This window comes from Alosa alosa, chromosome 12, assembly GCF_017589495.1.
Source record: "Alosa alosa isolate M-15738 ecotype Scorff River chromosome 12, AALO_Geno_1.1, whole genome shotgun sequence".
NCBI lineage: Eukaryota > Metazoa > Chordata > Actinopteri > Clupeiformes > Clupeidae > Alosa > Alosa alosa.
Genome location: NC_063200.1, coordinates 13026734 through 13040495, shown reverse-complemented (window position 1 = coordinate 13040495; position 13762 = coordinate 13026734). Strand labels below are relative to the sequence as shown.

The window sequence follows — 13762 nt, the reverse complement described above, 5'->3', positions numbered from 1 at the left end:
ATGGATTGGTGTAGGGCCCCATTATCCGGCTTTTGTCTGTATTGAAAATAGCCTGAACATCATATGCTGGCGGCCAATTCCTGACAGTAATGCCAGAGGAGTGAATTACAGCTGTGTATGTTGGCTGGCACGTTTAATCTCCATTCAAAATAAACAGAGAGCATTGCAACACACTTTAGAGTGGACAAAGAGAGAGAGAGAGATCAGATTCTTAAGTTGATGAGGGTTATTCTAAGCTTTCTGAGATTAAACTAATGAGCAATGCGAGTTCTTGAACCGTGTTAAGACGTGCGCTTATCCTTCGACAAGGCCTGGTCTATTGTTAGACAACAGTGCTCTTGACATTTAAGTGAGTGATGGATATCTGGTTATCACTCTTCAATTAAAAATAATAAACCACACCTCAATTCAGACTGCAGACCTGTGTGACAGACTAACTGGATTTTCTCACTGGGTATTTGTGTCTAATGTTGACATTTAAATGCTAAACAGACCTCTGAACAGGATAGATTTATGACCACTGGTTTCATAATGGTCGAAGCAAAACACACAATTTCATCAGTTTCCTCTGACTCCCATAACACTGAAAAGCCTTTGGCAGCATCACAGCCAGGCGCGCCGTGCCATCAGAAACATTCTTGCGGTCTCTCTCTGACCCTTTCTCTCAGGTCACACACATCTGAGCTTTGCGTCCAGAATTTCAGCTATTTCGTTGTGAGTGCATAATTTCACAACAGTCATAATAAACTGACTCTTGCGTTTTAGAGTCCAAAGCCCCAAAACACATTTTGTTTTCCCAGCATCCTCTGCTCTGAGTCACAGAGGCACTTCAAGAAACTTCATCTGGACAGCTTCATTCTTTGTTTACAATAGTGTCTATGATGTGGACTTTTGGTATTTTTCAACCTGTGTACGGTCGCTGTGTTTAGTCTTGTTTTAATTTAACCTGTGTTGTCCCTGCTGAAAAACAGCCTGACCAGCTTAAGGTGGTTTGCTGGTTGGCCAGCTTGTTACGTATTTGTTTGATGATGGTAAACGCACACCTTGTGAGGTGCTCATGATGGTAAATAAGACTTGGATTTAGAAGAAGTGTCGTGGCACACTCAGAACTTCAATATGCAATTATTTATTAGACCAACGTTTCGGCTTGCGCCTTCATCAGGGTCATTTTCACCCAGCTTGTTAACCAGCTTGTTTGACCACCCTATGATGTTTGACCTGCTAGACCAGCAAAACTCTTGTGAAACCATACCTTCAGCTGGTTTACCCAGCTTACGATGGTAATTCAGCTGGTTTTGCTTGTCGTACCACCTCCAGCTGGTGTTGTTGGTCTACATTGCGGGCCATGCCAGCTTATATTGGTCATTCTAGCAAACCAGCATGACCATCTTACACCAACAATGTCGAGCTTGGCAGGCTGGTCACCAGCATGACCATCTTACACCAGCTGTATCCCACATGACAGGCTGGTCACACCAGCATGACCAGCTTCCTCAGATGGTCACGCCAGAATGGGGAGCGTACCTATGTTCCCCGAGTCCTACAGTATGTTCCCCGGGTCCTATGTTCCCCGCTTTGTATGGGACCGGGGAACCTTTTTTAAAAAATGAAAAAAACTAACCCTAATCCCGAGTGGGGAACATAGGACCCCGGGGAACATAGGGATGACCCCGGTTAACTGTTACATTAGCACACTGCTAGCCTGGTAGCATGTGGTGGTGTTCTCGGGCCTCCTTGACCGTTTCTCCTCCTCCTCCTCCTGTGTCCACTCCCACAGCTCCCAAGATCACCACACTTCTGGAGACAGTGGATGCGCTGCTGGATCACAACGCCACGTTTATCTGTGAGGTGGACTCCGACCCACCGGCCGATGTCTCCTGGACGCGTAATAATGAGCCAATCCGGTAAGTGCGCTCAGTGACCCTTCAGATGTTCCACTTCCTCATCCCTATAATCGACTATAATCGTATAATCTGTCCTCTGTACACCCATGCCGAGGGTGGTCAGTAGTGTCCAAACTAAATACCCAAAGGTCATGAGGTAGCACACACAAATCTTCATAGAACTGGACTCGTCTCTATTTCACCAGTTTATTTTTGGCCAAGTCAAAACCAAACATGACAACATTTCGGCCAGTTGGAAGTTGTTTCCCTTGATTAATTGCCACAGGAAACATTAGGCTACAGGGAAGCTTCAGATAATAGACAAGGTATAACAGCCCACAGATGAAAGAATGATGTGTAACAACATGTATGTTTACTAGTGACATATACTGACAATTATGGCCTCTCAGGCGGACTGTGATGGATCTATGGTCCTCTCTTGCAGTCACCTTTCACGTTCATATCACAGTGGTAGGCTATCACATTCATAACACGAGAGATGTTTCTGAGAAATCTGTACACCATTTTGTTTTTCTTTTATCACAGCTACTATGATTCCCGATATATCACCAAAGAAAATGGCCAAATGCTGATCATTCCCAATGTGAAAGACTCTGACAATGGAGAATACTGTTGCATCGCCAACAACTGGATCGGACAACCTGCTAAGAGCTGTGGTGCTCTTCAACTGAAAATGAGTAAGCAGTGAAAGTTCACATTCTTCACGGCTCTTCAGCAGAAAATTAGTTAGCATTTTAAGTTCACACCATTCATTGGTTTTTAGCGACACTCTGGCAATGAGCAATGATGCACGTTACTTTTTCCCCTTACATTCCGGGGAACCAGCTAAACTGATGAAGACAGCGCTGCAACGTAGTGCAGGGGTCCCCAACCTTTTATGTACCATGGACCGGTTTGATTCCCATTTTTTTTTCAACGGACCGGGGGGGGGGATTCGTGGGTTCAATGTTCCATATGTGCATGCATTACTTGAAAAGAACTAGCTCCAGTTATGTATGAACAGTGAAGGTAACGAACTCTTAAACATGTGAAAAACGTGAACTTGAAGAAGCAGGGATGGATTAGATCAGGGGGCCCTGAAGCCCAAGCCTTTGCATGGAATCATTGCCTCAATATCAACAAATCAGGATGTAGGCTATGAATCTGATTGAATTTAGTATTGGGCATCCACAAAATGCACCAGAATACAGGAAATCACATCAAACAAATTAAAAAAATTCTGGGGGAGGACCCCCAAACCCCCCCTCCCACATAAGCAACAATTAGTGGGGGGCCCTTAATACATCTGGACCCAGGGGCCTGAAAGTTCATAATCTGCCCATGTGAAGAAGTGAAAATTGTTGAACAATATGAACTATGAATATTGAACAACTTGAAGCTACATCTATCAAGTGTGAACATGTTTAACAAAATATGGGAACAAAACATGGGAACTAAACGTGCATTACGAATATAATCAGTGGGGGCCCTACGCTTGCTTCCCTGCAACAAGAAGGTTCCATCTGGGGGCGATGGAAGATAGTGACACCCTCAGTGTGTGTGAAATGTCCAGTCGATTAGCAATTTGGTCTTAGTTGCAGTCATTGCCGAAAACCCGCCTCGCATAGATAGGCCCTGGGTGGTGGGAAATGGTAGCAACGTTTTCAGCGCTTTTACGGCTATCTCGATATTCTGCTTTGGTTTTGATCCAAAACCCGCCAGAGAGGTTTTTAGTCATACACACTCTTAAGACCACTGTCATTTGCAATTTCGATCAATTGCTCTTCCTCCTGCTTTGACAAGTTAGGACTATTCGGGATATTGACAAATGGGTTTGGACCCACTCATTGGTTTGCCGTGGATCTTTGGAGGATGGGAAGTAATGCTCAAACTCATTTGAAAGCGCAACAAGGTGATCGCGCACCAGCTGCGAGAGAAAGGGCCCTGCCTCAGTCTCTCCCAAAACCCCCACTACTGTTTGGAACATATCAAATACACCCCGGTCCCCTCGTCGTCCCCACAAATCAAGCTTGGCTTTAAATGTAGCGACTTTATCTGCCAGTTTAAAGACAGTCGTCATTCTCCCCTGGAGTGACAGGTTGAGGTCATTAAGCAACTCGAATGTGTCACACAGGTAAGCGAGTTTTGACACCCAGTCCTCAATGTGCAGCTAACGGTGACTTTTTTTCTGTAAGAAATCTCTGCAGCGGCTCTCGCAACTCAAACACTCTGGCCAGTGACCTGCTAGATTTTTTGTTGCTCATTCTAACAGTTTAGCTAACTTCGTGTGACACTACCGTTCGCCAAGAACTGATCAAGTGAAGTGAGCTGACCTGAGGCTGCGCAGCGCTGAAGGCAATATGTAAAGTGTTGAAGGCCGGACAGACAGACGTAAGAAAATAGACCTTGCAAAATGCAAACATGCGTGCAATCAAACAACTGCATATAGGCCTATGTCATGTAAAAACGTGACATTATTGCGAATTAAATTGAGTTTAGTTTGCATGCATTTTTTTTTAAACTCATGTCGTAGGCTACAGCCCGGTTAGGAATGTCCCGCGGCCCGGTGGTTGGGGACCACTGGTCTAGTGTTATCCAATTGCGTGCAGTGAGATTTTTAACTGCATGCTTGTTGCCTCCCCTCGAATTTCATTGTTCCTGGCCAGACCCTTTCTAGATTACCAGGGTCTGGATTTTCCAGGCTAGTTTTTAGCTGGAAATATGTAAATGTTAGTTAGTGCAGACAATGTGAAAGTATTTCACGTCCACATTTCCCATGACTTGTGGTGTCGCTGTAGTGGCGCTATGAAGCAGAGCTGTCAAACACAAGCTGGGAGATTGCAGTCTTTAAGGGCTTTGACCCAGATAGGCCTACATGGTGTTTGGAAGTGGCACTTGGCTAAAGGAGCACTTAAGTTTCTTCTTATTGTTCTCACTCCAGATTCATCCAATGAAAGTCATTTCAAGCCTTTGGGTGTGAATGACATTGTGGGTAAAGATAATTGATTCTGTATTAATTACCCCCTTTTATTTTAGATATATAAACGGTGGAGCTTTGACCCAGAAACTGCCACTAGTAGTAGCAGGTGATGCTAAAGCTAAAGCTAAATCTACCATTCTAGAAGCCCGCTGGCCTCTGCAATCCTGTCAGTGCAGAACAGTCTTCACTGTTCATGATCGATGAATGAAAAAGAATGTTATTTAGGCTATATGTCCCATCAAACAACTAGTCTGATGTATGACACCATACTGTAGGCCCTATAGTGCATTTAATTTGCCTCTTGAAGCTCTAACATATGAAGCACTTCCCTCTCCTCCCTCCTGTATCTCCTTCTACCACTTTCTCTTCCTACCACACTTTGACTAGTAGCCTACTTATAATATAAGTACTCCTATCCTCCAGTAATTGTAGCCCTTTTTCCATTAAAAGATAATTTGGTGTGACATATGTGATGGAAAAAGACTTATCGCTGTAATGTCGGTTCTGTCGCGCTAAATCAATTTGCTCGCCAGAGGTGGATTAGAAAGAGTTAATTCGATGTGGTGGAAAAGGGTTGGAGCTAGGTAAATTACTGTGACACCTGCTCAGAATGTTTACAAAGTTTGCGGGAAAAAAAAATGTCTCACGCATACCAAGACGTTCACCTCACAACGGTGTGTCATTCGCTACCTTTGATACATTCGCTAGAAATGTTCAATTCGCTACATCTGTTCTGGAAAACCATACCGCACAGTAGACAAATGCACACTAACAGGGACATAAGGCCTAGAACCTCATTTGAATCGGTCTGTTGAATGAAAAAACATTTTGTGGCTTCTAAAAGAGTTAATTCGCTTGAAAATCTTTTTGAAAAAGGGCTTATTGACAGATACAGCAAAGTCTCCTCTGCTGCTTGAATGTTAATCTCTTGCTGTAAGTGGATTAAAGCATCTTCTAAATGAATACATGTAAATTAATGTAAATGTAAAACTCAGTTTTTGAGTAAACACCTTCACTGTTGAGAGCCCCAGATTAAGAGACATCCGATGGACATCACCATGCTGGTCGACAGCAAAGCCGTGCTGCCCTGCGTTACCCTGGGCTACCCCAAGCCAGACATCACCTGGATCAAGGATGAAGACCTGGTCAAGGTCAGTCTGTGTTGATGGTGTAACATAAATTTGCCACTAATATGGTTTGGTGTGTGTGTGTCTGTGTTGGACAAACAGACAGTATCACTGCAGTTAACAATGCTTCTGTGTGTGTGTGTGTGGGGGGATAAAAAATGTGTGTGTGTGTGTGTGTGTGTGTGTGGGCCTGGGGGGGGGGGCGGTAGAGAATGTGTGTGAGAGTGTTTGTGTGTGTGTGTGGTGTGCGTGTGTGGGTGTGTGTGTGTGTGTGGGATAGAGAGTGTGATTGTGTGTGTGTGTGTGTGTGTGTGTGTGTGTGTGTGGGTGAGTGGGACAGAGAATGTGTGTGTGTGTGTGTGTGTGTGTGTGTGTGTGTATAAGTCTGTGTGTGGGTGGGACAGAGAATGTGTGTGAGTGTGTGTGTGTGTTTGTGTGTGTGTATGCGGGATAGAAAATGTGCGTGTGGGGGTGTTGTTGGTAAGTGTCTGTTTTCACTGTATGCATTTTGTGCGTAGCGTGCATGTTTTATGTTTTGACACCTTGACTCCTTGCAGCTGAGCGATCGTGTGACCATTCTGGATTACGGCGCCTTGAAGATCCATAACATCAGAAAGGAGGACGCCGGCCAATACCGTTGCGTGGCCAGAAACAGCTTTGGGATCGCATTCTCCAAACCCGTCACTATAGAAGTACAGGGTAGGTCTTATCACATTCTCCAAACTCGTCACTATAGAAGTACAGAGTAGGTCTTATCACATTCTCCAAACCCGTCACTATAGAAGTACAGGGTAGTTTTATTCCGTTCTTCAAACCCGTCACTATAGAAGTACAGGGTAGGTCTTATCACATTCTCCAAACCCGTCACTATAGAAGTACAGGGTAGGTCTTATTGCGTTCTCCAAACCCGTCACTATAGAAGTACAGGGTAGGCCTTCAAACGGACAAAGCTTTGGGATCGCTTTATCCAAACCCATCACTATAGAAGTAGCCTACAGGGTACTTACTCATACAGACACACTGCCAGGATAAACTCTTACTGTATACAACTTTAACATGCATATTTAATATATGAAGTTACTTGCTTTATTATAATTGGTCCCACTATATGAAATATATTTTTTGACAGTATACTTATTTACATTTTCATTTAAGCCTGTGAAATTGCATGTTAGCAGCCACAAATAGGATTGTGCAGTAACACTTTACTTGACGGGTGAGTCCATAACACATTCATAGCATAGTTCTCGCCGTTCTGTCTTCCACATTCATGAAAGGTTTGGTATGAATGTTGAGTCATGTCTCATGAAACAGTCATGAAGTCATGAATGCTTGCAGTTTATGACAGCTGCTATGAATGTGTTATGAACTCACCCGTCAAGTAAAGTGTTACCGATTGTGCTTAGAAGTGCTAATATGCACTCATTAAGAAATGTAGCATTAATTAGCATTAAGTTGCTGTTTGTACTGAGACGTGCTATTGAATGCTGTTGTGTGCGGTAAAATGTGCCAAAGCTGTTGTGTGTGGTGAGATGTGCTACTGAAACCTGTTGAGTGCAGTGGATAAAATGTCTCTTTGTGTTGTGTTATGTTGTGTTGTGTTGTGTTGTGTTGTGTTGTTGTGTTGTGTTGTGCAGCCCCAGCCAGGATCCTGCGAGTGCCCAAGGAGAAGCGTGTTCCCTTTGGGACAAAGGTCTCTCTGGAGTGCAACGCCACCGGCAACCCGACCCCTACACTGACCTGGCTGGAGAACGGCAACACTGTAAGTCCAGGTCCTCAAGGCCCTCTCTCACCCACTCACTGTAAGTCCAGGTCCTCAGTGCCCTCTCTCACCCACTCACTGCAACTCAGTGCCCTCTCTCACCCACTCACTGTAAGTCCAGGTCCTCAGGGCCCTCTCTCACCCACTCACTGTAAGTCCAGGTCCTCAGTGCCCTCTCTCACCTACTCACTGCAAGTCCAGGTCCTCAGTGCCCTCTCTCACCCACTCACTGTAAGTCCAGGTCCTCAGGGCCCTCTCTCACTCACTCACTGCAGCCTGTGAAGAGGTTCCAGGGTTGCGTTTTGTCTGTTGTCTTGGGATTGCTCATATGCTTCTTTCCATGTCATTATTTTTTCCCTCTTTCCTTTTCTATCTTTCTTTTTGATCCTTTTTATCTCCCCTCTTGTCCTCTCCTCTTCATTTTTCCTTCTTCCTCTTCTCGTTTTTTTTCTCCTTTTCTCTTCTTATCTGTATTCTATTTCATTATGTGGCTAATAGAGAAAATGTAGCAGTTGAAGCTGCCCCAGCATTTGCATTCAGAAAAGGCTTTTAGTTCCACAGAAGGAGATCAACCAGAGAGGCACGCTGCTCTCCTCTCCTCTCAGATGCATTGTTGCCACTGAGCCTGCTCTGCTCTCCGCGCTTCCCTTTGATTCGCAGGTCAATTCTACTATTAACACCACCCTAGTTATGTTAATGACCGCGCAGCTCTGATGTTAGATCAGAGATAAAAATGGCACGGAACGCCTCGTTTCAAAAGACCTTTTTGATGACTTTATTTAGCGTATAAGCACAGGCTTGACCGTGGGTTGTAATTAGATTTCGGAATGAGCATGGAAAAAGAATACATGCCTATATGTGAGTGCGGTCAGGAGTCGACCGACACAGTATGCATCGGTGAAATGGCATAAAAGGCATTTATTTTTTGATGGGCTCAGGAACAAACCCTTTCTAGGTAAAGGCTCATATCCTCTCAATGATAGCTAATTATGTGGTACACAAGCTACATGCTACAGTACATCATATGCACATGGCATGGCTGTAAAACCCAGCACAGCACATCTACACTGTGACAGCTCTACGTACAAGAGTCCTGTCCCCAAAGGGTCATGATGCAGTTAGGACTGTTAGAACTCAATCTGGACCTTTGCCACTTGATATTTCAATCATTTTATTGTTCACCACTTAACCACATGATTGATAAAAACAAAAAAAAGTTAAATCACAATGGGCTTCAGGAGTGACCCCTGTGGGGTGCTGAGTGTGAGGTATGTGTGTGTGTGTGTGTGTGTGTGTGTTTGTGTGTAACAGCTGCAGAGCTGGAGGTCCTCATGAGGGAGAGATGGCTGACCTGGTCACACGCAGCTGCTCTCTCTCTCTCTCTCTTTTTTTTCTCTATCTCTGTCTCTTCCTCCCTTTTTCTTTCTCTCTCCCTCTCTTCTCTCTTTCTTTCTCTTCTCCCTCTCTGTCTCTCTTCCACCCTCTCTCTCTCTCTTTCTTTTTTCTCTATCTGTCTCTCTTCCACCCTCTCTCTTTCTCTCTCTGGTTTACATCATTACATATTCCCACTGGCCAAAAGTGTTCAACTTAACTGTCGTTTTTACAGTAATATTCCATGTTATGTCATTAACACTTAATCACAGAAAGGCATGTTATTGAAATTAGCTTCAATTCGAATTTGAAATTTCCTTCAATTAGAAAATTTATGAAAAATATTTTTCTTTTTGTGTATCACTCAATTGAAAAAGATTCCCTGACATGTTATACTGTACAGTTTCATATTAATTCCCGCAGCGTGTTGTAAATTGTCCAAAGTTTTGCACCAGTGGACGAGCCTTGCTATCTGTCACAGAAGCATGCTCTGCGCTGAGTTATTGGAGTCTGATTAAATTTACTCTCTGTGTGACCATGATTCTGGCTCGTTATTTTACCCATCATTTCTCTCCGTCCGGATGAGCTGCCTTCTAAAATCAGCTCTGTGCTCCGTGTGTTAAATATAGAACGCTGGGACACACAGTGGTCGTGTGAACGCATATGTTTGGTTCTCAAGAGATCTCGAGTGCACAGTAAAGTCTTGTGAAAGAAGCCATTTTTGTGAGAAGGAAAAAGGTTGAACTCAAAGCTATGCAGCTATATAAATCGCTTAACTATGAAATGATCCTGGGTGAGCTCCCTCACAAGTACATTCAGTTCATATTGTCATTTTATTAAGTAACTACAAAGTGGTAAAAATCAATAATTAAATGCTTATCTCTGCTCAACAGGGTTGTGGTTATGATTATGGTATTTAGCAGACAGATTTGTCCAAAGCGACACACAAATAACAACAATACAAAGTTAAATAATTAAATAATTAAAAGTTTGGTAAGACTACATTAAGGAGAATAGCAATAATAAACAACAATGTCAATTCAATCAATAGCCTAATGAAATAGTAATTAAATAAATACTAAATTAAATAGGGCAGCAGTTCCCAAACTTTTTTCCTGCGTACCAGCACCTACATCCTGACTCGGCTCACGTACCCCCACCATCCGACACATAAAAACACATTATTTTGACGTATTCCAGGCATCATGTTTAATGACAACAAATAACAAAATCAAAATGTGCAACTGGTCTAAAAACAGTGTGGAGAACAACATTATGAAACACAAAGAAGAAGGAGAACATAATAAAAAAAAAAAGATTTAAAAAAATTTCAACACCTTTCCGACATTGCCATTTTCATCTCATGTACCCCCTAGTGGAAGCTGGCGTACCACCGGTGGTATACGTACCACAGTTTGGGAATCCCTGAAATAGGGTATCACTATTTCTTCTAGGCAACTCTATGGAGCACATTGTTTCCTCTTCAATATATTTTTCAATAACTAGGACATCTAATTACCCCATGCTGTACCGTTTACTTTTCTGACTTATGCTCTAAATGTTAGTTCTTACTGTTGATCATAAAATAGATGCTACGACATGACAATGTCAATAGGGCCAGTTATTGTTTATGACATTTCTTTCAGGCTACGTGAAGTACCTTGACACAATGCCTATTGTCAGTGCAGCTAAATAAAACTGAGTTGGCCTGAATGCCGGGAGTAGCCTGCGTTGTCTGTGTCCAAACTAACGCTAGCCTCTTGTGTGTGTGTGTGTGTGTGTGTGTGTGTGTGTGTGTGTGTGTGTGTGTGTGTGTGTGTGTGTGTGTGTGTGTGTGTGTGTGTGTGTGTCTCTGTGTGTGTGTGTATGTATGTGTGTGTGTCTCTGTGTGTGTGTGTGTATGTATGTGTGTGTGTCTCTGTGTGTGTGTGTGTATGTATGTGTGTGTGTCTCTGTGTGTGTGTGTGTGTGTGTGTGTGTGTGTGTGTGTGTCAGATCTCGGAGGCGTCGGTGGAGGAGACACTTGTGGGGGACGTGGTTCTGTCTGTGCTCCACGTGGAGGTGAAGCAGCCGGCCCTCTACACCTGCCTGGCCACCAACCACCACAGCGGGGGTGCCAACACCGTCAAGGCCACAGCGCGGGTCACCGTCTCGGGTACGTCTGACCTTTTTAAACATGCACGGCTGACATTCCCGCCCAAGCCCTACCGGCCCGGGGAAATCTGATTAAAGACTGTGACGTTGGGATGTCACAGTCAGTGACATTTGAGGTGAGATGTGCCAGCTTAGTCCTACACAGTAGAGCAGCTAATGGTCAACACTGACGAGCTGCTATCATAAGATGGGCTCCACTGACAACTCCACACAACAGGCAAAGTGACACTATGTAGGAATTTCCCTTTGGGCCAATTTTCAACATACTGGATACCAGTTTAGTGAGAGTACACATTTGATCAAAAACAGATGATAAGGGCCATGCTCCTACCTGCCACAACAATGTTTCACAATGCAATACCAGACATATGCATCAGTCATGACAGACACCCTTCCTATTGTGAGACAGAGTGGCATCCAAATGAGTTTGGAGCCGTTACTTTAAGGTTAAACAACTACACTGTGTTGCTTTTAGACTACGCCGCTCTGTCTGGCATCTTTTGTGTTTGTTATTTTTTAAATGTTTTTTTCATGTCTTGATGTCACAGGCACGCTGGCGACTACGCCGCTCCATCCAGCATCTTTTGTTGTGTGTCTTGTTTGTGGAGCGTTTTTGGGTTGCACTCTGTGCATGTTAAATGCGCTATGAAAATAAAGCTGACTTGACTTTACTTAAACAATATTTGAAGAGTTTGGTTCCAAAACGCTATATCCACCATTTTAATGAAGTATTTAATGCGAGTATTTTCAGTAGAACTGTAATTGGTTATTGTGTTATTTGGTTTATTTTTACTCAGTCAAAACAACAAAACAGAAATTTCATTGATATTACCTGAAATACACAATTAAATAACATGACTTTTAAAAATGGAGATATAGCGTTTTGAAACCAAACTTGTTGTTTATTATGCTGCATAGTGGAACACATTGTGTCCACTTCCTGTGTTTATGTAGCGTATGGTTCCTGAGTGAAGTTACTCTGGAATTCTGCTGAACGTCAGAGTATTTGTGTCTTTGTGTATTTTTCTGAGTGGACGTCAGAGGGAAGGCAGTAGTGACACTGTGTCCCTGTAGGAGACGTCGCGGCCACTCTCGGGACATTTCACATCTCCTCACTTCCAGCTCCTGCTGTCACTCACAGTCAGCTCTGGGTTGGCTTGCTTAGGAGGCAGTGTTTCTCTGTCATAACAGACTGACAGGCTCCTCTGCTAAAACATGCACAACACTATGCTACATGGATAGAACACAAAGAGCACTGTGTGTATTGTGTTAGTGATATCAGTCAAGATAATCAGTTTGTAGTTATGTTTAGAAGAACAAGGGATTCCTTGTTTAAATGGCTCTTATTTATCACAAAGAGCACAGAATTGGTGCCAGACTTCCACTTCCACTGCACCCTTGGGGGCATTTTAGGCTAGTTGCCCCAAATTCCTCTGAGACACCCCACCCCCACTAATACCCACACACACCCATGGTGGTCCTGGTTGGTTCTTTGTGGGATCTGCAAATCATGACTGTTACAAGTCACACCTGCTGATGCAGGGGTGGTTCCCTCTCACTCACACACACACACACACACACACACACACACACACACACACACACACACACACACACACACACACACACACAAACACACACCTCCCTCTTACCAAACCCACCTACGCCTACACACACAGACACACACACACACACACCAGCATGACTGGGCCCAGTGCATGGGCACACTGGCCTGTGTCCTGGCCGAGTGGAAATAAGCTGACTCTGACTTCGCTTCTCTTTCTGGCTCCTGCTCTGGTGATGGCCCACGGACCCTGCCACTTCCCCATAGAATGGAGGTAAGGATGCTCTCTCTCTCTCTTTCTGTCTATGTGTATATCTCTCTGTCACTCTCTGTCTGTTTATCTCTCTCTGTATCTCTCTCTTTGTCTGTCTCTCTCTGGATCTCTCCATCTCTCTCCATCTACCTCTCCGTATCTCTCTCTCTGTGTCTGTCTCTCTCTCTCTCCATCTACCTCTCCATCTCTCTCTCTCTGTATCTCTCTCTTTGTCTGTCTGTCTCTCTCACTATGGGCCCTAATGTAAATGGTGGGCACAGTACAAAGCTCTCCTGTATACATTATAGTTATCGTCTTGCATGTGGGAGTATTGAGCTGACTCATCAATGTTTGTTGTTACAATCTTGCTCAGGGTCTTACATTAGCCAATTGATTTTGACTAGTTGGCTTTAGTTAGCTAATTAGCTTGAGTTAGACGTACTGTAAGACTTTGCACTTTGCCCATTGTTCCCATGAGGGCCCTGTGAGTGTGTGAGTGTGTGTGTGTGTGTGTGTGTGTGTGTGTGTGTGTGTGTGTGCAAACCTGGGCTGTCCCTGGGTATTGCTAAGCGCCCCGCAGATAGTCATGCTTGAGTAAGAGAGCTCAGGATGCTCAAGCCAAAGGCTAATTTCTCCTCTAAGAGCAGAGCAGATGAAAACAGTGGGTT

General features: G+C 43.9%; 1 protein-coding gene across 4 annotated transcripts in view; it reads left to right on the top strand.

The window, feature by feature from the left end:
• Positions 1 to 13762, top strand: part of musk (muscle, skeletal, receptor tyrosine kinase) — a 29620-nt gene that overhangs the window by 2569 nt on the left and 13289 nt on the right. For all 4 annotated transcript variants that reach the window (XM_048259965.1, XM_048259964.1, XM_048259963.1 and 1 more), the window contains exons 2-8: positions 1778 to 1904; positions 2430 to 2581; positions 5887 to 6014; positions 6548 to 6689; positions 7628 to 7752; positions 11119 to 11278; positions 13109 to 13115. In XM_048259965.1, the coding sequence (XP_048115922.1) occupies positions 1778 to 1904; positions 2430 to 2581; positions 5887 to 6014; positions 6548 to 6689; positions 7628 to 7752; positions 11119 to 11278; positions 13109 to 13115 (841 nt within the window). The remainder of the gene's footprint in view (positions 1 to 1777; positions 1905 to 2429; positions 2582 to 5886; positions 6015 to 6547; positions 6690 to 7627; positions 7753 to 11118; positions 11279 to 13108; positions 13116 to 13762) is intronic.